The 26,611-nt window shown below is 43.3% G+C and overlaps 1 protein-coding gene across 2 annotated transcripts in view; it reads right to left on the reverse strand.

Annotated features, from left to right (window-relative positions):
* The window catches only part of LOC144499086 (protein O-mannosyl-transferase TMTC2-like), a 189,339-nt gene that overhangs the window by 36,217 nt on the left and 126,511 nt on the right, over positions 1 to 26,611 (reverse strand). For both annotated transcript variants that reach the window (XM_078221158.1, XM_078221157.1), the window contains exons 6-10: positions 25,552 to 25,736; positions 15,659 to 15,737; positions 14,302 to 14,423; positions 8,944 to 9,025; positions 706 to 820 (exon numbers count right to left, since the gene is read on the reverse strand). In XM_078221158.1, the coding sequence (XP_078077284.1) occupies positions 706 to 820; positions 8,944 to 9,025; positions 14,302 to 14,423; positions 15,659 to 15,737; positions 25,552 to 25,736 (583 nt within the window). The remainder of the gene's footprint in view (positions 1 to 705; positions 821 to 8,943; positions 9,026 to 14,301; positions 14,424 to 15,658; positions 15,738 to 25,551; positions 25,737 to 26,611) is intronic.

Genomic DNA, 26,611 nt, shown 5'->3' on the forward strand with positions numbered 1-26,611 from the left:
TGTGTATTTTACTCTTGGAGAAAACTCTTATTCCTTTTTTCTTCAAACTCTAAGCATAATTGCACCAGGTATTAATGCAGAAGTTAAATTTGGTCTATTGCCCCAAGAGGAGGAATTGACTTAATTTATAGACCACGCTGTTGTGGATTACCCACTCAGTGTCTATTTGAAATGATTTTCTCCATCTAAAGCAAGAATTAGTAATGGATGCATTTGTTCCCGAATTGTGCTTTCTTATCCCCCACTCCACTTACTGACGGCCAGTGAAAACTTATACACAGAAGTTAACTTTGGTCATTAACAAGTGAACTTCATCAGAAGACAGACTAGCTGTAAAAGTATACAGTGTATCATTTCCTTTCTCCAAATAGTTCATGCCAGCAAAGCACTTACTCCAACCTGCCCTTCAGAGTGCTATGCAAGGTCACTCGGATCAAGTCCGTATGTTTTTCTAAAAAATGCTTCAGCACACAAGACATTCAAGTTAAATTAGGCACAGAGGGATACAGAATTACGGCATGATGCTGCAGCTTTTTAAATGGATTTGAAAGTCTGCCACATTGAAATATTAGCTCCTAAATCTTTTTTTTTAGGAAAATGCTTATTTTCCCTCCAAATTATGACAGATAACAGAATCCCATAGTGTCCAATGGACCAATTTAAAACGCATTTCATGATGCAATCTGCTAGTAGGAAAGTTCGAACCTGAGCATGTGAGCTGCATTGAAGACAACATCAAACTCTGTGCTGTCCAGTTCAGCTGCTCTCTCCGCCATCTGAGCAGCTTCCACCAGACGCGATTCCTCCAACAGAAACTGACCTGTGAGAAAACATAAAAATGCAAGAGTTTCTTAGGAACAGAAGAAGACCATTGGAATCGACAACCTCAACTCCTCTTCAATTATTGCCCTGTCTTACCTGGGGCCAGTGCCTCACCTAACGTGGTGGAACTACAAGCCCTGTTGTTTCCAGAAGCTTCCTGGTTGGCCTGCAAGGGACAACACCTCTGTCTCTTACTAGTCAAATGACCAGGGGCAAAACCAGGGACTCCCTATGCCCAGTTGTCACATATCCAAATTTTAAGGTTATTTTTTCATTGAAGGAGTTAATTTTAACACCGTGGGTGGGATTTTCCAGCTGCGCTTACCCCAAGACCAGAAAATCCCACCCAAGGTCAACGAATCTTTCCATGGTCTGTCCCCGCCCGCTACGATTCTCGTGGAGGGCGGGACAGAAAAATTCCGTCTGTGTGTTTCAAAAGCAGTGTGTGTTCTTCCAAGTTCCTAAATAAGAGGTATTAAATTTGATTTGATTAATTATTATCACGTACTGGGATACAGTGAAAAGTGTTGTTTCTTGCACGCTATGGAGGCAAAACATATCATTTATACAGTACATAGAGGAAAATGTCCTGACTCAAAATTGGCACAGTGGTTAGCACTGCTTCTTCACAGCGCCAGTGACCCAGGTTTGATTCCCAGCTTGGATCACTGTCTGTGTGGAGTTTGCACATTCTCCTCATGTCTGCGTGGGTTTCATCCGGATGCTCAGTTTCCTCCCACAGTCCAAAGACGTGCGGGTTAGGTAGATTGGCCATGTTGAAATTGCCCTTAGTGTCAGGGGGACTAGCTAGGATAAGTGCATGGGCTTATGTGGATAGGGCCTGGGTGGGGATTGTTGTCGGTGCAGGCTCGATGGGCCAAATGGCCTCCTTCTGCACTGTAGGATTCTATGATTCTTTGAAAACGTTGACTTTATGTTCGCTCCACAGATGCTGTCAGATCTGCTGAGATTTTCCAGCATTTTCTATTTTTGCGTTAAGAATGTGTCTGCTAATGTTCAGCATTCTAGTCCCAAGACCTTAAGCTAGTATCATTAAGTTAACAAAAATGCAAAAGAGTGTTGTTTTCTTTCATACATATGTTCTTGTTGCAAATCTGCTGTCACTTATCTTCAATGAACTGCATTTTGTTTCACTGGTATTAACAGAAATACAAACTGGCAGTGACAACACCTTTAGAAATGTTTGCCGAAACATCTTATGATCAAAACTTCAAATGGAAGGTCAAAAAAGAGAGTTAATAGAAATTCCACAGTTTCTATTGAAATAGTAATCAAGGTCTTTTGAAAATCAGAATTTTTTAAACGAATACATGTTCTTCAATTGAAGTTTCCCAGCTGAATTTGAGACTCTTGTGGTATGTTGCATGTCCTTCAATTCAGCTCTCCTCAATCTATAAACACATATGTGATCTTTAGAGTTTTGACATTTAGTGGAAGTATTACAAATAAACTAAAATGGTTATAGTTAATTACTATTTTCATTATCATTTAAGGGTAAACTACTTTACTATTTTATGTCTTATTCCTGATCCCAGGCCACGTGCCAATAATGGCTTAAAACACTATTCTGACACGGGTGGCATGGTGGCACAGTGGTTAGCACTGCTGCCTCACAGCACCAGGGACCCAGGTTCGATTCCCAGCTTGGGTCACTGTCTGTGTGGAGTTTGCACATTCTCCCTGCGTCTGCGTGGGTTTCCTCCGGGTGCTCCGGTTTCCTCCAACACTCCAAAGATGTGCGGGTTAGGTTGATTGGCCATGCTAAATTGACCCTAGTGCCAGGGGATTAGCAGGGTAAATATGTGAGGTTATGGGAATAGGGCCTGGGTGGGATGTGGTCGGTGCAGACTCGATGGGCCAAATGGCCTCCTTCTACACAGTCGGGATTCTATGATTCTGTGACACAGATGTTAACAGATACACAAGAGTAACCCAAAGATGGTTTGACCTTGTTGGCATGCAATTCGCTGTATTTCACAGTTAGCACATGGTGAAGAGCATTATTGCTCCAATGTCCCATGTTACTATATAAAGAAGGCCAACGATTTTGAAATACACTCCAAACAATTCCCTATTCTGTAATCCCTCATACAAAGGATAATTGAGAAACTTCTGCAGATATATTCCAACTTGCATATTTGATTAGAAGGAGGTTTAGGAATTTATTTTTTTTAACCATAAAGTTTTATTTAAGGTCATTACACAGTGGTTAGCCCTGCTGCCTCACAGCGCCAGGGACCCAGGTTCGATTCCAGCCTCGGGTGTCTTTGTGTGTGCGGAGTTTGCACATTCTCCCCGTGTCTGCGTGGGTTTACTCTGGGTGCTCCGGTTTCCTCCCACACTCCAAAGATGTGCAGGTTAGGTCATGGTAAATTGCCCTTTAGTGTCGGGGGATTAGCAGAGTAAATACATGGGGTTACAGGGCCTGGGTGGGATTGTTGGTGGTATATGTTCGATGGGCCAAATGGCCTCCTTCAAAACTATGGGGATTCTATGATCCGATGATTCAGGACCTGTACCAATTCCTGACCACATGACATCCAGTAGGAAAGGCGAGGGTATTTCAGGAGGCTGTTGAATTGGACTCCAAGCCCGCTAATGAAATGCTAAGGAGGCCATTGGTGTACCTACAGTAGAAAGATTGCAGTGGTTCAAGAAGGTAGTTTATCGCCACCTTCTCAATGTCAATTAGGGATGGGCAATAAACGTTGGCCTTGCAGAAATACCCATATTCCACAAATAAACAGAAGAAGACAACCCGATGCACAACGTCACCAAATTGCAAGATGGACTTCTTGAAATATTTTATAAGCATGGATTTTTTTTGTTTCTAAATCATTTACAATACAGTCATCAAAACCAATACACCAGTGTTAAGTATTGGATAGCAACTCAAGGGTGTAAATTGAAGCAACTTGTTCTCATCCTATACAGGCCATTGATAGGATCCCATTTATTATTCTGTGCGTAGTTTTGTCCACTATTCAGGAATGTACATCAGTACCATAAAAAAAAGCTTTACAGATGAGCAAAGAAGATTGAGATATTTAAGTAATGAAAGAAAACTCAAGAGTTGAACTTACTTTGAAATGAAGGAATAATGATTAAAAGGACAATGATCCAATCTATAAAATTTCGAGAAGTATAATGAAATGGATGTAAGAGGGATATTTACTTTGCTTTGTGATCACAGGATTATAGGATATAAGGAGAATTCTAGCACGGCGCGGTGGCATAGTGGTTAGCACTGCTGCCTCACAGCGCCAGGGACCCGGGTTCAATTCCGGCCTCGGGCGACTGTCTGTGTGCAGTTTCCACATTCTTCCCGTGTCTGCGTGTGTTTCCTCTGGGTGCTCCGGTTCCCTCCCACAGTCTAAAGATGTACGGGTTAGGTTGATTGGCCATGCTAAATTGTCCCTTGCTGTCAGGGTAAATAAGTTGGGTTATGGGTATAGGGCCAGGTTGGGAGTGTGATTGATGCAGACCTGATGGGCCAAATGGCCTCCTTCTGCACTGCAGGAATGCTATAATTCTATGATTCTAAGCCTCAAGGAAGAATTCATTCCTGCTGACACGGGAATGAGCAATTAGAAAATAACATTTTCAGCAAAGGTGCTTAATGTGGTTGATTAACTCCTTTAATAAAAGAACTGATTAAATTTTTGGTTCGGAATGGGAGAGAAGGTTAGATGTGGACAGAGCTTAGGCTTTGAAACACAATAAATGCTGTGGAAACTAATTACCTGGAGTGAAACGGTTCGGATAGAAGCAAATTTGGAATAAATGGAACCGTCAGGAAAGACACTCTGGCATTTTGTTGGATTGTCTTTAGGCCTCAATATCATATTCTATACAATCCTCTTTAATGATTAAATAATTGTGGTAGATTCACGATACGATAGGCTGCAATGGCACATGGATGGAGCACGTTTGATGGGCAAAATGGTCTTTATTATTCCATTCTTTCTTACATTCAAAACTGTTACCCAAGTGAAAAGCAACAAGACATGGAGTCATCTAATGTCGGCTTCAGTGGGTAAAGTTCAGGTTCCAATCCTCAACACGTAATCCAGGCTGACATTTCAACATAATACTCACTGAAATCTTACCCCCGTTCACGCCGGCGTGATGGGCGGCACAGTGGCACAGTGGTTAGCACTGTTGCCTCACAGCGCCAGGGACCTGGGTTCAATTCCCGGCTTGGGTCACTGTCTGTGTGGAGTTTGCACACTCTCCCCGTATCTGCGTGGGTTTCCTCCGGGTGCTCCGGTTTCTTCCCACAGCCCAAAGATGTACGGGTTAGGATGATTGGCCATGCTAAATTGACCCTAGTGTCAGGGGATTAGCAGGGTAAATATGTGGGGTTACGGGAATAGGACCTGGGTGGGATTGTGGTCGGTGCAGACTCGATGTGCCGAATGGCCTCCTTCTAAGCTCTAGGGATTCTATGGATTCTATGTGATCTTACTGTCCCGCCGACAGCATACCCCCACCACAGGTTTCCCAGCAGCAAGGGGCATTTTCAACAGGAACCCCATTGACAATGGCAGGACCATAAGATACCTCTGTCAGCGAGCGGCGCACCGCCTCCCGCCACTGCCAAACATGCCGCGGAGAGGGAGATAAATCCCGCCCAATGAGGGAGTCATAGAGTCATCAAGGTTTACAGCATGGAAACAGGCCCTTCGGCCCAACTTGTCCATGCCACCCTTTTTTCTAAACTCAAAAGCTAGTCCCAATTGCCCACAATTGGCCGATATCCCTCTATATCCATCTTACCAATGTAATTGTCCAAATGCTTTTCAAAAGACAAAATTATACCCGCCTCTACTACTACCTCTGTCAGCTTGTTCCAGACACTCACCACCCTGTGTGTGAAAAAATTGACCCTCTGGACACTTTTGTATCTCTCCTCTCTCACCTTAAGCCTATGCCCTCTAGTTTTAGACTCCCCTACCTTTGGGAAAAGATATTGACTACCTAGCTGATCTGTGCCCCTCGTTATTTTATAGACCACTATAAGATCACCCCTCTGTCTTCTACACTCCAGAGAAAAAAGTCCCAGCGTATCCAGCCTCTCCTTAAAACTCAAACCATCAAGTCCCGGTAGCATCTTAGTAAATCTTTTCTGCGCTGTTTCTAGTTTAATAATATCCTTTTTATAATAGGGTGACCAGAATTGTACACAGTATTCCAAGTGTGGCCTTACCAATGTCTTGTACAAATTCAACAAGACGTCCCAACTCCTGTATTCAATGTTCTGACCAATGAAACCAAGCATGCTGAATGCCTTCTTCACCACTCTGCCCACCTGTGACTCCACTTTCAAGGAGCTATGAACCCCTAGATCTCTTTGTTCTGTAACTCTCCCCAACGCCCTACCATTAACTGAGTAAGTCCTGCCCTGGTTCAATCTACCAAAATGCATCACCTCGCATTTATCTAAATTAAACTCCATTTGCCATTCGTCAGCCCACTGGCCCAGTTGATCAAGATCCCGTTGCAATCCGAGATAAGTTTGAGTGTTCCAGAGATGGAGATACTCGGCAGAATTTAATCCAGGCATAGCGGTATCCATCTCACTTCCATCAGGAAAGGGCCGCATATTGAGTGCCCAGCAGCAGTGGGTCTTCCCTGTGATTTAAGATCCTGGAGGTGGAAATTCTGCCCTCCTCTCCCCCAACTCTCTCCCCTAGAGAGCTGTCAGCCAATCAGATGCTAGAAGCTCCCATTAGAGCAGTGCCACTGGAAGCTGTTGGTAATCCACTCACCAGAGGCCTGGGATCTCGGAGGATCCCAGGCCATAGATGACTGAGGGCAAGATGGGGGTAACAGGGAAGAGGGTCGCTGATTTGTGGGGGGCGGGTGAGGAGCATATGAATAAAAGGCTTCAGGCACCTAATGCTAGGTCCCTCGATCAGGCACTGAGTGCCTTTAAAAGAGAGACCCCCACCCATCCCGGTAGCCTGCGCTGGGGTTTGCTTTTCGGGATTTCCTCATGGTGACTCCCCCCACACCTGCCGCTGACTGAATTATCAGTGACTGCGGAATAAAGCTCTCAAATGTGCACTAATTGCTCAGTAATAAGCCTGAATTGGTGCCAGGAAGATGGGAAGATGGCAGGGTACCTACTCATACTTGCTTGCTGGATTAAGGCCCCCTTGCTTCCAAACTCACCACTGGGAGGGTCATTAAATTCCACCCACCGGGCGGGATTTTCCGGCCACTCGCAAGGCAGGAAAATCCCACCCGAGGTCAACAGACCTTTGCATGGTCCATGTCCCGCCCGCTACAATTCCCGTGGGGAGCAGGGTGGGAAAATTCTGCCCATTGTCTCTGATGAAGCGTTAAATCAAGTCACTCTCTGGTTTTCAAGTGGACATAAAAGATCCCTTCCCACTATTCAAAAAGAGCATGGAAGGACACCTGGTTACCAAGCTGATAAGTATCTCTCAGACAGCATTGCTAAACACAGCTAACCACAGATGAGGAAGGTAACTAGCTGCAGACCACAAAGAACCACGGGCATCTTTCTTGAATAGAGAGGGAGACAATTTACCTGGTCATTGATTGCTACATGTGGGAACTTACTGGGTGCGAATTGGATGCCATTTTCTTGCATTATACCAGTGGCCCCATTTGAAAAGTAATTAACTGGCATTAAAGTCCTCTGGAACATCCTGAAGTCAATAATACAGATCAATTTCAATTTCTGGGATCAAATTGACCACATATGGGGATAACAACACCGCAATCAAGACAAGACAGCAATTGCCTGCTGTACAGCTCATCAACTGAATGAAGTACGAAGGGCATCCAACATCAGCCTGTACTTGAAAAATCAATTTGCAAAATCCCTGGTGTGGAGCATTGTGTCGTATGAATGCAAGAGCTGGACCTGCAACAAGGCTGATGAGAAAAGGATTACAGCTTTTGAAATGTGGATCTGCCAAAGGGTCCTTCGACGCCGGATAGAATGAGAAAGCAATTAATTTGCCTGCAGGAAAATAAGTCCTACAGTCTCATGGGCTTTTGGCTGAAGTGAAGGAGTGAATATTGAGAAAATACGACCACTGAAAAAGGTGGGGTGAGAGTTTCGTGTTGAAACAAAGGGGAGGCGGTGGTGTAGCAGTATTGTCACTGGACTAGTAATCCTGCATCATGCTCATGTGGCACGGTGGCACAGTGGTTAGCACTGCTGCATCACAGTGCCAGGGACCCAGGTTCAATTCCGGCCTTGGGTGACTGTCAGTGTGGAGTTTGCACTTTCTCCTCGCGTCTGTGTGGGTTTCCTCCGGATGCTCCAGTTTCCTCCCACAGTCCAAAGATGTGCAGTTTAGGTGGATTGGCCACGCTAAATTGTTCCTTAGTGTCCTCCCACCACAGTGGACGGTGAAATTTGAATTCAATAAAAATCTGGAATTAAAGGTTTGATGATGACTATGAAACCATTGTTCGTTGTTGTAAAAACCCATCTGACTCATGAATGTCCTTTAGGGAAGGAAATCCTTCTTTTATGTCAAACTTATAACTCCGGATCCACAACAATATGGTTTACGATTAAATGCTCCTCAGTTCAAGGGAAATTAGGGATTGAGGACGAATGCTGACCTGGCCAACAAAACCCAAAACCCATGTAAGAATTTTACAAATGATCGGGAAAAAACAGCCAAGTTGCAGAGGGATTGGATGATGGGAGGAATGACCAGTGGTGTGCAACACTGTAGTGACCAGATAAAGATGTCTACCGCCCAGCCCTGGTGGCCAATGGTTAAGTATGGATGGAGGTCATGAAAGGCACTACTAAAATGAAATGTATTTATTCATTTTATCAAAGAAGAGAAGGCAGCTCTCCCAGTTAACAGTTATCCTTCAGCCAAAGCCATTAAAGCAGGCTGACTGATCATTTATCTCTTTGTTGTTTGTGGTACTGTTGCGCACAAATTATGGCTGCAAAATCATACAGCTGCTGCACTGCAAATTAATTAATCAGCCGTGAAACATTGTGTGACATCCTGTGGATGTGAATGGTATTATGCGAGGTCTTTATTCTTTCTAAGTCTAGAGCCAAGTTAAACACCAAGCTAAAAATGAACTCACCATAATGCATGTAGCAGTTTCCTTTTGCTGGATCGAGCTGTATGGATCGTAAAAAGTACTTTTCAGCTTCTTCCTTACGCCCCTTTGAATTGACAAAAAAATCTTAATTCAGACAAAAGCTTAACCGTCTCACAGCTTTCACTGAACAATATATATTTAAAAAAGGGGACTGGTTAACATTGCCTCATTATAGATTCCAAACACTGAAAGTTTATTTATTAGTGTCACAGTAGGCTTACATTAACACTGCAATTAAGTTGCTGTGAAAATCCCCTAGTCGCCATACTCCAGTGCCTGTACGGGTACACTGAGGGAGAATTTAGCATGGCCAATGCACCTAACCAGCACGTCTTTCGGACTGTGGGAGGAAACCGGAGGAAACCAGAGCACCCGGCGGAAACCCACGCAGACACGGGGAGAACGTGCAAACTCAACACGGACAGTGAGCCAAACTGGGAATCGAACCTGGGTCCCTGGCGCTGTGAGGCAGCAGTGCTAACCACTGTGCCACCGTGCCGCCCCTATTATGAGTGCACACAAATTTTGTGTAAATATGAATGCTAAAATAATCACCTATGTCACAGTGGCACAGTGATTAGCACTGCTCCCTCACAGCGCCAGGGACCCGGGTTTGATTCCCAGCTTGGGTCACTGTCTGTGTGGAGTCTGCACGTTCTTCCCGTGTCTGCATGGGTTTTCTCCCACAGTCCAAAAGACATGCTGGTTAGGTGCATTGACTATGCTAAATTCTGTCTACGTGTGACACAAATAAATACATAAACTTAAACTATGTATTATTATACAATTTAACATTTCTAAGTGCACAAAATATATCAGCACGCAATAAATTTTGCTCTTGTATTATCTATGCCTTAAGCAGAATTTACCCCATACTGATATATTTTGCAACAGGTGTATTCAAAGCTGCAGAAACATGTCTCAGTTCTGGAGACTCACTGTAAATGACAGGGGATTCCCATTCCTGGTTGTGCTTAGAGCACACCAAATGAGGACGCTTTATAACTATTAAATATGAAGCACATCAATGGGAAAAGTTTAAAGAAAGTTCAATATCCACGCTGTTCCACATGCTGAAGGAACTAATGCACTTTACAATTCCCCACACAGCATGAACCTGGATCATCTCGTCAATTTAGGGTGGATGGTTGCCTCAAAGGAAATGAAACTGGAAGCTTAATCCATGATTGTCACTGTCATCTAACTAGCTCAAGATGCCTCGTAAGAAGGTTTGCATTTTTTTTGGTTAGCATATTGTGTGCGATACATGAGGAAAAACTTACATGGAAAAACCAGAACAATATACTGTATAAACTGTGAACTGCAGGCTTTGGTTACCATTATTAAGAATGTTTTATTCTTAAAGAGGCATTGTCATCACAAAACTGATTCAGCCAACTTATATAACAATAAAGGTGCTTGCAATATTATTGTTGGTTCAATAGCCTATGTGAGCTAAAGCTTGAAGTAAAAACACAGCTCACCCAGGGAGACAATTATTTGCCTAGATCTCCCATCTTACCTTGCAAGAGGTAAAGTAAGCAACTCAGTATGCAATTCTTATATAGATAGGCAGACAGATATAGATAGCAAGGTAAACAGTGGGAGACAGAGAACTATACTGCCATTGAAAGTAAAGTGCTGCGTCCTTAACAATGTTAGTTATAGAAAAGCTGTGATCATTAATTATTATTTTGCAAAATGATCTGTTCGGTAAGCCTTTACGTAATACTGTGTAGTTATGTATTTAAATGAGTTCCACTGCATCATATTGAAAGATTTGGTCCGTATTTATCTAACATCGCATAGCTATAAACAGACTTAAAGCAAACAATTGGCTTGTACAATCATAAGTCAGCATTACGCAGCATTTGACTGACTGGTAAACACAGACACCTTCTGTCTGGTGAAATGCATTTAATTTGCAAGGGAAAAGCTAAAACACCAGAATAGGAAACCAGCCTTTTCCCCTTTAAAAGATTGCTTGCTACATAATGGGCACATGCAGCACCATTAGATCAACTGCAGTGCACACAATGAGATCTCGCAATCCAAATTACAAAAATAAAGTGCCCTGCATGATCCCACAGTACCTCATTGCAGCAGTGTGACATTTGGTCATTTAATATTTATTAGGTAAAATGACTTTTCGATTTAAATGACAAATTCTTGCCATCTGCGGCTGCAGATTTGTACCCAGCAAGAACTCAAGTGAGATTGACTTCATTTAATCTGTGATCCCGGTACTCAGGGTGCTGCGATGAAGTGCCAATGCCTGATGCTGTAGTGCAATGCAAATTAATTTATTTGGATAACATTAAGACAGGCTCCGATCAAAACTTGCATCTTTGTCTTGTTGTTCTATTTCAGAATCATAAAGGAACGTGTGGTTTTTGAAGTGCTGTATGTGTAATTCGCACAGGAAACAGTGAATTGACGTCTGCAGTGATTCGGAGCCAAACCAAAATAATAAAGTAGGCAATGAGGTCATATCTTTGGTTTGCTCATTCCAGCAACATATTATTACTCACTGTTATGGTAGAACCCTATTAATAGTCTATCAACCCAACTTGCAATTGAGAGGCTCTGCCTGCACGCTGAGGTGGATGAAGATTCCTCAGAATATTCAAAGAATGTATTGCCTCTGTGCTCCACCAACAGTTATCCCTTCACAAAAAAGCAACGATCTGGTATTAGTCTCATTGCGTTTGTGGATCCTTGTTGTGTACAAGTTGGCTGCTTCATTTCCTACATTCCGACAGGGACGAAATTTTAAAAGTATTTCCTTGGTTGTAAAGCATTTAGGGATATCCTGAGACCATAAAAGGTGCTGTACAAATACTAGTTTTTTTTTCTTTCCTTCCATAACATTTCCTTTTTTAAAATATCCGAACTTATAATCATTTCCAATTCATTCCCCATGAAATGATTTTCTGGATAAAATTTCTTTAACACAGCAGAATACATGGTTCCCCTATTTATAGTCATAGATTTAAGATCTCACGGTTGATTGTCACATCAATTTGTCTGCCACTGTTGAAACAAATTTTTACTGTTTCCAGTGTTCTGCTGTATAAATTGCCTCATGCGACAGGGTTATTCAATATAGTATGTAGAGGAGAAACAGACATTCTCACTTTGTTCCCCTGATTGTGTGCTACCCTCTGACTAATCACGGATTTATGTTGATATGAGTCTGGGAGATATGCAAATGGGACAGTGGCTACATAAGAAAAGTAGCCCCCAGAAAGCGAGGTAACACTGCATCAAACACACAAACTTAACATGGCAGCACGGTGGCACAGTGGTTAGCACCGCTGCCCCACAGTGATTAGCACTGCTGCCTCACAGTGGTTAGCACTGCTGCCTCACAGCGCCAGGCACCTGGGTTCGATTCCCGACTTGGGTCACTGTCTGTGCAAAGATTGCACGTTCTCCCCGTGTCTGCATGGGTTTCCTCCAGGTACTCCAGTTTCTTCCAACAGTCTGAAAGACGTGCTGGTTAAGATGCATTGGCCATGCTAAATCCTCTCTCAGTGTACCCGAACAGGCCCCGGAGTGTGGCAACTATGGGAATTTTCACAGTAACTTCATTGCAGTGTTAATGTAAGCCTACTCGTGACACTAATAAATAAACTTTAAAATCAATTTGCATTGGAAAGCACGAGATAATCACTTCACATTTTAACTACATTTGAAGAGCAGGTTTAGCTGCTGAGTCAAGATGTAATGCAGGCCAATAAATTTTTAAAATCCCAGCAAGCACTGGTGCTAAACATTTAGACAAAATAAAGTAGGTAGAGAATTAAAATAAAAAGAAAATAAACAATGAAAATAGCTGCTTACTGTGGAAATCAATTCCTGTTTCTGGAAGAAATGATCATGTATGCAAGACTTATGAGCCTCCTCAAAGCCAGAGGAGATTTTTATTTGGCAAATAAATTGGGAAATATGAGCTGCTGGCATAAAAAATACTTAAAAAGGTCAATCACCAGTCATGCAAAATGCAGTAGAAAAAGCAGCGTTCGGCTATTTTAAAAGCGACAGGAATCTGTAGGTTTTGTTTCCTTCTGCTATTAATAGAAGGACTGTCACCATTGCCCCAGTTCTAAATTGCTCCCCCAGGTGTTATCATGACCAAGGTTATGCTTTGCCAAAATAATTTTTTTCTAAATTTCGGGAACCTTTTTAAAACCTCGACAATAGTAATTCATCTGGAGGGCAAGAGGATTTGCATGAACCTGGCGCACCTAAGGCAACCCAGGCCAGAATCTAAATGAGCAATGTGATGTTGCTGTAATGCCGTGGTAATTTCAAAACAACAGCCAGGGTGCCATGTCGCCCTTGAAACTGGTGCACACTTAAATTGTTGTATGTACTTACAGAAGTCTAACCCCTTCATTCCCAGTCGAGTCTAGTAGCCAAATCGGCTTAATCCAGAGCAACTCACCCAAGTTATAGCAGGACACGACCGTGGGATGGACAGAATGCATTCGCATTGCAGTAAGTTCATAACATGCTTTTGAAACACTGTTGAAGTGGGCCTTACAAATTGAGTGCAGCAATTTTATTCCAAGTCTGCCGGCATGATTATAAAGTGAGTCAATCCAGTTAGCACCCTGACAATGTTTGGTGCATTAAGTAACAATAGGGAAAACATATATCTTATTATTATTGATATGGAGCATCCTGCTATCCAATTTTTTTTTTATTCACTCGTGGGACGTGGGTGTCGCTGGCTGGCCAGCAGCTATTGCCCATCTCTAGTTGCCCGAGGGCAGTTAAGAGTCACCCACATTGCTGTGGCTCTGGAGTCACATGTAGGCCAGACCAGGTAAGGACGGCAGATATTCCTCCCTAAAGGACATCAGTGAATCAGATGGGTTTTCCTGACAATCGGCAATGGTTTCATGGTCATCAGAAGATTCTTAATTCCAGATATTTTTTATTGAATTTAACCCGAGTCCCCAGAACATTAGCTGAGTTTCTGGATTAGTAGTCTCGCGATAATACCATTAGACCATCACCTTCCCCAATATGTGCCTTCGATAAATTACCCAAAAACTCATAATGAATGAAATTAACAACTATATGGATACAGAAAAATGTCACTCTGCATTTGCGAAGTCAGCTCAAAACATCTTCTCAGCAGAAAGCCTTCTGATTAAGGAAACATTGAAAAAGTTAAATAACTCCTGGTTCAGAAACAATCAATGAAGAGTGCTGGGATCTAAAGACTTGCTTCCAAGCTCTTTTGCCTTAATGCACACACTCACAAGAGACAACCTATGAAACATGAGTTGCTTAAAGGCTGCACAAATATTAATATGGTCGACTTACATTGAGTGCCAACAGCTTCCCATATGTGAGATGGGCAGGAATATGATCAGGCTTTGAACGCAGGGATTCCAAGTACCAGTGCTCAGCTTCTGTCAGCTTGTTCAGTCTCATGTATGCCTCACCTGTGGGTATAGACAAAAATTAAAGTTCACTGTGATAGGGGATCTTTAATGAGACTCTCCCATAACGCAAGCATACCAAAGAAAATCTTTTAAATGTGTCCAACGCCTGTGTTTCGTTATAACGTGACAGGTTAACAGATGGACAGATTCCATGCAGCAGAGAAGCCTAGAGTACAGTACTTTGATGTCCAGATTGAATAATGACCTTTCGGAATTTAAACGTGCTGACTGGAAATAGAAATGAAACATGTCACCAGAGAGGCTACTCCTCCAAAGCACTATTGGGCCCAACGACTAATATATTACAACAGGTAGGAGGTCAGTATCCTCAGCAAAAAAAAACATTAATCCAAATCAAATTCCTGAGAAAACAATGCAGCCCTGACCAGGGAGACAACACTAATGGATATTTAATGCTTCGCTCAAACTTAAAACTACACGTTTAAATCTACAGGCACAATATTTGTTTTTAAGCATTGAAGTTGCTATATTGCTAACCCCATACAGTTATTTTATGATCCACCTATGCTCAACTCAGGAGTTATTAGTCACAAAGACAATTTTAATACATTACTGTTATTCACCTATTTTCTTTGTAACCACGCAAACGAAACCGAATAGCTTAAGATAACACGTTATGCTACAATAATATTTTTCTAGGGCAAGAGATTTTTGTAGTCATGCAGCAAAGCGATAGCCTACGAAGCTTATTGGCAGGACAATAAATTTACAAAAGGCTTTGACCCATCTGGTGGTTGTAATTAACCCATTCTGGGGATTGCAACTCTAACCAGCAGTAATGTGTCAGTAGTGGTATTTATATCACCATATGTCTCGAACACAAGTTCTACTTAAGTTGCCCTTTAACAAGCACTTTTAATGTGGTAGTTTGACTAATATAGTAGGAATTGTTTTTCACTGCTTAATAAGCAGCATATGTTGCACCTCCACACTCTTATTTTTAACGTTGCCTTACTTGTGTCTTTTGAGCTTAACTTTGATTGAAAACCTCATCAGCTTCATGTTTGTTTGTTTGGGGCTTTTGATTGGAGCCAGCTCCACAAGATGATATATCATTACTGGGCTAGTTAATTCAGAAGAGCTATTTAGCAGTACATGATTAGAAGGATAACATTATTACAGATCTATTGCACGGAGACTATCTTCATAAAACACAAACACTCACTTCTTTGCATGTGGAAGTGTGATTGCAAGGCATGTGATGGAACACTCACCCATCATGTTGTATAAGCTCTGCGGTGCGAACTGTTTTGGCATCTTCTGTACCGCCTCCTTATAAACAACTAATGCCTCCTACAATCAAAAAAAAAGTTGTTTTGAACTCAAAGTTCACTTTAAAGCAAAATTCAGTGAAGGCACAAGACCCCCCTTTTCAACACATTTCCTCATTCCCACCACCACCTTTCCTTATCAGGCCACATAATCAGGGCGGCACGGTGGCACAGCGGTTAGCACGGTGGCACAGCGGTTAGCACGGCTGTCTCGCAGCGCCAGGGACCCGGGTTCGATTCTGGCCTTGGGTGATTGTGTGTGTGAAGTTTGCACGCTCTCCCCCTTGTCTGCGTGGGTTTCCTCCAGGTGCTCTGGTTTCCTCTCTCAGTCCGAAAAATGTGCAGGTTAGGCGGATTGGCAATGCTAAATTGCCCCTTAGTGTCCCAAACGGTTAGGGGAATTAGCGGGGTAAATACATGGGTTTAAGGGAATGGGGTGCAGAGTGGGCTTGAGTAAGTTGCTCTGTCGGAGTGTTGGTGCAGGCTTGATGGGCCGAATGTCCTCCTTCAGCACTGTAGGGATTCTATTCTATGGTTCAATAACTGCATCAAGAAAAGCGGTAAAACAATTTTCACCCAATTTGTAGCAACCTGAACCAACGGTTAGATAGTGCACAGGGAATGATCAGATAATAATCCTCCTTTTCTGTTGAAGAGTCTATTCCCGAAATAGCAACCTATGCTTCCACTTTACACATTTTGACAGGTATGCTTTGCAATTCCAACATTTTTCTTTTGTTTTCAATTATCAATGCAAGTAAATGGTGTCTGTAATGGTGGGAGAATCTTAAGTACATCTTTATGATGTTACTGAGAGGTTAAAGGATTCTGTGACCATCTCAAAGCAGCCTCTACCCCTCCCCACTGAAAGATCTCGATACAAGTGACCTTTTATATGTGTTTTGAACAGGAGGCTGCCTGAAAGGGACTTGTTTCTCCAGGCAGCACCATGCTGGTTTGCCATTATTATGGGAATGTAACACAGGCAGTTGTGCTCCATAGTTCTAACACACGTTACCGATCTGCGCTTATCCAGGTGACAGCTAGCGTCCTGGTGTTGACACATTCCCCGGAAAGATGCTCTCGCTATTGAACAGGAGCTTTTTAAAAAGCAGCAGAGAGACAGGATATCAGTATCAATAATAGAAAGCGAATCAGACATTAACTAGTCATAAGTGTAGAATTCCAGACCTATTCAGGGAGAGGGTTGTATTTTTACACTAAAGCCCACCAAAGTGGGTTCTGCTGTTCTAACAATATGATAGAATGGTTATAGCACAGAGAAGCCCACTTGGCCGTCATGTTGTGCAGGCCCTCTAAAGGAGCAATTTACCCTCCTGCCTTTTCCATGCAAATATTTCCTTTTCCGATAATGATCCAATTCCCTTTTCAAAGCTTCAGCTGAACCTGTCTCCATCACACTCACAGGCAGTGTATTCCAAATTCCAAGTGACAACTCGCAGTCTGATAAAGCTCTTCCTCATGTTGCCATTGCTTCCCTTGCCAATTCCCATTAATCTGTGTGCTCTGGTTCTCAATCATTCCATTCTTGGGGACAGTTTCTCCTTGTCTACTCTGATCAAACCCTTCATGGTTTCAATTAGCTCTATCCAATCTCCTCTTGAACATCTCCTCCAAGAAGGAGAGCTCCAGCTTCACCAATCTTTCTGCACAACTGAAGTTCCTCAATCCTGCAATCATTTCTGTGAATCTTTTCTGCTCTTGTACTCAATGGGCAGGATTTTACGACTTCGCTAGGGTGAGGCTCGTAAAATCCCACCCGAGGCCAACGGAGAATTCTGTTCTGTGAGCCTCGCCTGCCCCAATTCCAGGGCAGGCGAAGTGTTAAAATTCCAGCCTATACCAATGTTAATAAAGCCTATGATGCAGAATGCTTTATTAACTGTTCTCTGAACCTCTCCTGCCACCTTCAATGACTTATGGACTTAAACACCCAGGTCCCTCTGCTCCTGTAACCTTCATTTTGTATTGTCTCTCTGTGTTCCCCCTACCAAAATGGATCATTTCACACATCTCTCAATTTCATCTGCCACATGTCCACATCTATATTCTTTTGGAGTTCTATTCTATCCTCCTCGTGGTTCACCATAGTTCCACATTTTGCATCACCCGCAGATTTTGAAATTGTGCCCTGCACACCAAGATTTAGATCAGTCATACATACCAGGAAGTTTAAGTGTATTTACTGGTGTCACAAGTAGGCTTGCAATAACACTGCAATGAAGTTGCCGTGAAAATGCCTGGGTCAGAGGTAGCGCTGGTGGTCAGAATGTTTAATGGAAAGACTGAAACCACTACACCTGCATACATAATTGGCAGTTGGCGTTGGAGTCTCTGGTCCCACCGCTGTCAATGGGAATTCCCATTGGCACCATCCCACGTCGGCGAGAAACCTGCGGGATCGGAGAATCCCGCCGGAGTGAACAGCCTGAGAATTCAGGCCAACATTTCAGGTCGATGACCTTTCATCAGAATCGGGCAAAGTTGGAAATGTAATAAGTTTTAAGTCAGTCATATTGGGGAGTGTGGAAATAGGACAAAGGGGAAGCTCTGTTACAGGGTGAAAGGCAGGAGACATGAAGTGACAGAAGAGCTGGTGGGGCAAAGCTAACGGGCATGATAAGGCGGGTAAAGAAACATAAGATGGGTCCTAAGTAATAAATGGGTGTCATCCAAACGCACAAAGGTGAAAAACAAGATTCAGACCAAACAAATGCAAAGAAAAGGGAATAAAATGGGGGCATAGATTATGGTCTGATACTGTTGAACTCAATATTGCGTCCAGAAGGCTGCAAAGTGCCTGGTCAAAAGGTGAGGTGCTGTTCCCCAACCTTGCACGAGCTTCATTAAAACACTGCAATAAGCCAGGGACTGTGATGACAGTGTGAAAGCAAGGTGCAAAATTACAACAGTAGGCGCACTAAAGGTTTGGTGCTGTGCTTGTCGACTAAACAAAGTGGTCAGGAGGTGAAAGGCAGGTGTTACATTTTCTGTGTTACATGGAAAGGTGTTGTAGGAAAGGCAGGGGATGTTGAGAGTGATTGAGGAGTGGATCAGAGTGAGATAGAAAGACAGAGATTTCTAGGGAGGGAATTACAGAGCTTCGGATCATATAGAATCACAGAATCATAGAATCCCTGCAGGGCAGAAGGAGGCCATTCGGCCCAATGAGCCTGCACCAACAACAATTCCACCCAGACCCTATCCCTGTAACCCTATGTATTTACTCTGCTAATCCCCCTAACACTAAGGGGCAATTTAGCATGGCCAATCAACTTAACCAGCACGTACTTCGGACTGTGGGAGGAAACTGGAGCATCCAGAGGAAACCCACGCAGACAACGTCCAGACTCCGCACAGACAGTGACCCAAGCCTGGAATTGAACCCGGGTCCCTGACACTGTGAGGCAGCAGTGCTAACCACTGTGCCACCGTGCTGCCCTACATGGATAACATGGACATGATGGTGAATTGGAGTTGACAGATGGAGTTCAACACAGGGAGGTGTGAAGAGAATGGGAGGGCTAATGTGGAAAGACAATAATACTCTAAATAGCATGATTTTGAAAAGTAAAAGGTGAGCAGAGGGACCTTGCTGTCCAGATATGTAAAATCCTTACAGGTGACAGAGCAAGATAACAAGATAATTTAAAAAGCCCTTGGTTTTTTTTAAACTCAGGCACAGAATATAAATACAGAATTAAAGCGATCAAGCTCGAACTTTTTAAATCACCAATCGAACCTGCGCTGACATTGTGAACAACTCTGGACAGCACACTGCAGGAAAGATGCAATGTGATTAGAAAGGAAATTTACCTGGAGGTTACCAGGTCAGAGGGGCTTTAGTTATGAGGACAAATTGGAAAAAATTAGCATTTTACTCCTTGAAACAGAGAAGGTTAAGAGGTGATGTTGCCAAGAATTTTAAGGTGATGAGCAGTTTTGAAAGAGGAGAATCAAAATGTGTTTTCCCACTGGTAAGCAGGTCAATAGCCAGGGGTCGCAGGTCAATAGCCAGGGGTCACAGGTCACAGGTCCAGAGTGAACATGGAGGCATTTCCTACTGACCAACTACTCCGTCAGACCTGATTTCCACTCCAGCAAACAGGGATTCAGTTGCAGAATGGAGCCAGGCTCATCATCCCCAGGCGCAGATCAAAGCCAGTCACAGGGGGTGCCCAGAGACAAGTCCAGCTGTTTTAAAGGCCTGATTTAGTTCTCTGCTTTTTCCTTAAATGTTAGGCCCTCTCGCCATCATCACTCACAACCCATAACCCTTCAGCCACACCCCTTGCTGCCTCCATTGCCAATTCATTGCTACTTTTATCCCCATGCAAATTTAATGCCAACTCTTGCCAAACCATGCCCACCACCCACAACCTTTGTCTTTATACTCTCCATGCCAACTCACCCGGTATCCACCATCGACAGAACTCATGACAATTGTTGAAATAAAATAAAGGTCTAAATATCTATTATAGCCTTCATTATATTAAAACGACTCCCATTTATGAAAACCCATTCAACATGTTTAACTTCCCTCAAGCCATTAATCCTTTTCAAACACATAAATCATACAACACAGCAAAGACAGTTAGCTAATCCTTAAATAACCTTTATGAGCCATCAATCAAACTGCAAATGTAAGAACACTTTCCCCTCCCACTGCGATAATTGTAGGTTGTGATAAGCAGCCAAACATTAATTATAGAATAATTATAGCCCTTGGGGAAATGTTAACAAACAGCTATTGTAATTTCTAGAACAGATTTATTTACAACTCGTACTGACACAGTCAGCCTGTTTTTAAAGGGCTGTGGATTTAAATTACTTTGTAGATTGACAGTTCTACAGATATCATCTGCTTTCAAAAACATTTACATCTGCCCTAAAAAATTGTGACTCCCACAATGCAGGTTAACACACTTGCTACAGCAAAAATAAGTTCAGCATTGAGTTCAAATGGACCTGCTGAGTTTGGATTTTCCTCTTGTTTGAGGCATGTCTCATCTCTTTCCCCTATTGGCGAAAATGGGATCTCTCAGAAATGGAGACTTCTGAACCCAGGTTCTACCTGCCATTTTTAAAGGTATTTTTAAAGGTCTCCACAACTCCCTGAAAATCCAGTGCTTAAAATCATTAGCAATGGATTAAGAGTGTAAATGACGAGAATTGTTTTCACTCGGAGTTACTGGAATCTGGAGTGTTCTAAACGCAAAGGTGGAGAAAACTAATTCCATAAATAATTTTGGAAGGGAGTTGGGTGGGGACCTGAAGTCGAGGAACTTAAAAAGTATTGGGCAAAAAGCAGGGATGCGGGACAAAAAGCCAAATAGACCCTTTTGTGTAACACATTTCTATACTTCTATGGTTCTATGAAATATGCAAAACTGCTCACTTTACATCAATGGACATAATTTTTGTCAGTGCATTACTTCAAGCTCTGCCTCTCTCCCCTTCTACCCACATGTTGCTTCATAGTTGAAGTGGGTATGTGGTGGTACCTTCACTGTGCAGATTGAAATCTAATCCAATGCTTCTTTAACAGAAAGGTCTCAGGGGAGCACTGTGTATTTAATTTTTGATTGATTGTTTAAAGATATTTATGTGGGATAATCCAGATAAGCTCGAGGGCTCGCTTAGAATATGATCCTGTTGCAAGATGGGAGACAGATGCCGTATAACACAGGAGAAGCCAGAGCAGCCTACGATGAAGATACAAGTGTGGGGCTAGTATTTACTTTAAAAAAGTGCAAACCAACAAAACAAAGTTGTATTGCCAGCAACCAACCTCATGCAAGGCAAAGTTCTGTGTGTGCATACAGAAATGAACCCCCGCTCAATACACACTAAAATTCTTTTATCCATTTACATTATCGAAGATTTTAGTTCTGAAAGACAATCATTATCTATTTCATGTACAGAGTTGTAATCCACTTTGAAGAAAGTAACTGTCTAAATCCCATCACTCTCTTTCTAAATTCACTCTGGCCGGAATTCTCCGGCCTCCCATCAGCGGGTTTCTCAGCAGCGAGAGGCAGCATCGCGTTTGGTAGCGGCAAGATTTACTGATCCCCCTGCTGTCAGTGGGATTTCCCATTGTAGGCACTGGCAAACAAATGGTGGGGTGCTCTGCCAACGGGACCAGAGAATCCGCTACTAGTGAGCAGCTGGAAAATTCTGGTCTTGGTATACAGAATTCTGGCTTTGGTATACAGTGGGCGGCATGTTGGCACAGTGGTTAGCACTGCTGCCTCACGGTGCCAGAGATCCGGGTTCGATTCCCGGCTTGGGGCACTGTCTGTGCGGAATCTGCACGTTCTCCCCATGTCTCCTTGGGTTTCCTCCGGGTGCTCCGGTTTCCTCACACAATCCAAAGATGTGCGGGTTTGGTTGATTGGCCATGCTAAATTGCCCCTTGTGTCAGGGGGTTAGTAGGATAAATAAATAGGGTTCTGAGGATAGGACCTGTGTGGGATTGTGGTCGGTGTAGACTCAATGGACCGAATGGTCTCCTTCTGCACTGTAGAAATTCTATGGATTCTAAAATAAATTCCCACTGTAAGAATGGAACGGCGACCTGTACCAACATGATCAGTTGTTCCATTGAACTTCAACAACGTGGGTAAGATTTAAGTTAAGGAGCTAAGGAATTAGGCGGGTAGAACTTGGGTTCAGCAGTGCCCATTTCTGAGAGATCCCATTTTCGCCAACAGGGGAAAGGGATGAGACATGCTTCAAACAAGAGGAAAATCTAAAAACTTAAGGAGTTGAAGATTTAAAGGGAATTTAAGGAAAACCCTTTCTCACCCAGAGGGTGATAGGAATGTGGAGCTCACTGCCTGAAAGGGTGGCAGAGGCAGGAATCCTCACAACATTTAAGAAACGTTTAGATGAACATTTGTAACACCATTGCATACAAGGTTCTGGGCCAAGTGCTAGAAAATGGGATTAGAATAGACGGGTGCTTGATGGCTGGCGCAGACACAATGGGCCGAAGGTCCTCATTCTGTGCTGTAAAGCTCTATGACTTTATAACGTAAGAATAAATTTACTGTCAGGCTAATCATGTTACTTGTGACTTTGATACTGACTTCATCAACTTATAACTGCCATGTTTTAATGTTTTTGCGTTGAGAGGGAATGATCTCTCGCATCCACAAAGGCTGGCAAAAAGTTATACAGTGTTGTACTATGCCTTTATCAGACAGCAGTATGCCATCATGCGAAAGGAAGTGAGTCATGTAATTCAGTCTCATGTGATCACGTCTTAGTCTCACTTTGGCCTGAAGCAGGACACAGCACACACAGCTCTGCTGCTGATATCTTCTGTTTTCTATCCATTGTGTATATATTTGTGTGTGTTTAGTTCAAATAAATAAACTCACAACGTGTTTTCACATCCTTTGTGAGTGATTGGTGCCCTTTATATCATTATAAAAGAAACATGACATGGTGTTCCAAGCGGGTCAACTATCAGCGAGATTAAATACAAGTATGACATAATAGAAATTAGATCTATGTCACGCAACTTGACATGAGACGGCCCTTGACATTTTGGTCGGACTGCAGTGAGTTTGCAATGTTGAAGTGTGTTGAAATCACAGCATGGTGACTGCATAGAGAAAGTATCAAACGCCAAGCAAGTACTTACCTAAAGAGCTGGAAAACAGATGTATCCCCCATGGTCAGGTTGCAGTGCATGACCTATCAGTTCAATGAGTGGGACGTTGGGGACAATTTTCTGACAGTGCCATGCCTGGTGCAGATCACACCAATCCCGGAAAATAGTGCGCGGGCCTAAAAATCAGTTTGGCACCCGGTGTAGTATTTAAATATGCATCGTCTGTTCAATGCTGGATTCTCCCAGCTCCCGGGGTGTTCCAACCTATGGGGATGGTGAGAAATTGGTGAGAATCACAACTGGTCTCCATTAGCAGAGACCAAACACGATAGCCACACCGGGGGTAGGGGTGCTCAGAGGTACTGAAGCCCCCAGATGGTTGGGGACATGGCTGGACAGTTCTCCTTGCAGTGCCTACCTGGCACACTGGCAATGCCCCAGGCACCTCAGCAGTGCCCACATGGCACCATGGCAGTGCCAGTTGGGCACTGCCAGTGCCAGGATCAGTGCCAAGGAGATGGGGCCTAAGTGGGTGGGTCCTGAGTGGGGGCTATGATGGGGGCCTATGACGGGGGAGCAGGGGGGAATGAAGGGGGAATGTCAGGGGCATGATGGGAGACCCATTGGGAGGATGCCGATGATTCATGTCGGGACGGGGATGGGGAAAGATGTCGTTGATGAAAGGGGCGGTCCTGATATCCATGAGGGGACAGAACCCATCCCCCCTTGCAGAATCCCACAAAGTGACTAAGTGTGGGACAACTGCAGTCCGGACTGTACCTGACAGACCGGATCAGATTGCTCTGGTATTCTCACCGTTATGATACTTCAGTTTTTTGAGGGAAAATTCCACCTGCCCTTTCGAGGGATCCAGCACAGGGTTAGTGCAGTCAGAAAAGGTGAGTTACCAGGGTGTGGGCCACATCGACTGAGAATGAGGGAGAGTCAACCACACAAAAAAGTCATAAAAATAGGACCAGAGAGGGTTTAATTGAGGACAAGATCCCAAATGCAACCAGGAATAACATCCAAGAATGACAATTCTCCAGATGATTAAAGAAACCTCCAGACAAAGGTACCGTAGGCAACCTGAATGTGCCAACGGATTACCTTTACATTTTAGAGATTCATCAGTCCTATTCACTCATCTGACGGTAGCTAAACATGAACATGTGTTGTAAATAGCTTTGTTCTTTGGAAGAATCTTTAAAAAAGAGGATGTTGTAATATGCCTTTAAGGGATCGCAGCATGCCATCACTCAAAGGGAAGTGTGTCATGCGATCCACTCTTATGCGAACCAATCTGAGTTTCACTTTGGCCTGTGAGCAGGAGACAGCGCACACAGCTCTGCTGCCGATATCTTCAATTTTTTTTTAACCCATGTAAAAATGTCCTCATGAGCCCAGCTTAAATGTGGTTTCACAATCTCTTACGAGTGATTGGTGGCTTTTACATTGTATTGCAACACATTCAAATATGACATATTTGACTAATATTTAGAACATGAGATCAGTGGCACTCATTAGCAACAGGCCTGCTCTACATAACCATCAGTCGCACTGCTCCAGTATATATCCATCCTATACCATGAAGTTTGGTGCCCATATTAATCTCAGTCCAGGCCAAGGAATAGGGTAAATATTTACATCTTTCAGGAAACAACATTTATTCCAACAGATTTCTTGTGAACACCGTTTGTCCCTGAAGTAAGTGGAAAGTTTTAAATCTTCAGATTAATAAATATTTTCACCATTTTCAAAGCTATCAAAGTGCTTTAGTCTTTTTGATGGTGGACCAGCTATGAATCTGGATTGTGTGCCTTTGACACTTAATAAAACAGCAAATTGGCCCAGTGCGTGGGATTGAGTTATACCCTTGTCTAACAAAAACTGTAGCCAGAATTCTCCGACCTCAGCCGCGGCTGGGATTCTCCTGTCCCACTGCAGTGAATGGAGGTTTGGCTGAGCGCCAAATTCTACATTCTCGCTGGCAGCGGTAGTGGGGTGTACGAGATCGGAGAATCCCGGCCTATAGGTATGAAGGGTTCGGGAACCAAGGAGGATCAATGGAATTAAGTTATAGATCACCATGATCTACTTAAATGACCAAATTGCCCTGAATTTTTGACAGGCCTGTTCCTATTCTTCACGTGTTCGCTTTGACAGTTGTACTTCTTACTCTATTCCTTACCTCATGCTGTCCTTGTTCGTGCAGAAGTTTGCCTAAGTTGTATAAGCAGCTCGTTACTGAACTCCTGTGAGTGTGAGGGTCTTTGAGGTTTTCATCTGAGATGTCAGCACATATAACAAAGGTTCTCTTGGCTTCTTCTAACCTGCCCTGGTTCATTAAGATAATCCCAGTGTTCAAGTAGGCAGCTGCAAGGAAAGCAATAAAGAATAAACAACAGTCAGATATGTTAATTAAGCACAAGGGATATGTTTCCTATGTGACATTTGTCAGAAAAGTTTGGCATCTCTTTTAGTAAGCATTGTCAAAGATGGTACCGATTACTAGAATATCAATATCACTTAAAATACGAGTTTAAATGGTTCTCTTGAGGTTCCATCATAGGCTTACAGAGAAACATAGAAAATAGAAGCAGGAGTAGGCCATTCGGCCCTTCAAGCCTGCTCCGCCATGCATTTTGATCATGGCTGATCATCAAATTCAATATGCTGATCCCACCTTTAAAGTTTATTTATTAATTACAAGTAAGGCTTACATTAACACTGCAATGAAGTTATTGTGAAATTCCCCTAGTCGCCACACTCCGGTGCCTGTTCGGGTCAATGCACCTAACCAGCATGTCTTTCAGACTGTGGGAGGAAACCGGACCACCCAGAGGAAACCCACGCAGACACGGGGAGAACGTGCAAACTCCACACAGACAGTGACCCAAGCCGGGAGTCAAACCTGGGTCCCTGGCGCTGTGAGGCAGCAGTGCTAACCACTGTGCCACCGTGCTGCCCCGTTTCCCCCCCCTCCCCATATTAAGTTTATATATTAGTGTCACAAGTAGGCTTACATTAACACTGCGATGAAGTTACGGTGAAAATCCCCTAGTCACCACACTCCGGTGCCTGTTCGGGTACACTGAGGGAGAATTTAGCATGGCCAATGCACCTCAACAGCAAGTCTTTCAGACTGTGGGAGGAAACCGGAGCAGCCAGAGGAAACCCTTTAGCCCCAAGAGATATATTTCTTCTTGAAATCACACAATGTTTTGGACTCAACTACATTCGGTGGTAGT

The sequence above is a fragment of the Mustelus asterias genome, chromosome 9 (assembly GCF_964213995.1).
Source record: "Mustelus asterias chromosome 9, sMusAst1.hap1.1, whole genome shotgun sequence".
NCBI classification, from domain to species: Eukaryota; Metazoa; Chordata; class Chondrichthyes; order Carcharhiniformes; family Triakidae; genus Mustelus; species Mustelus asterias.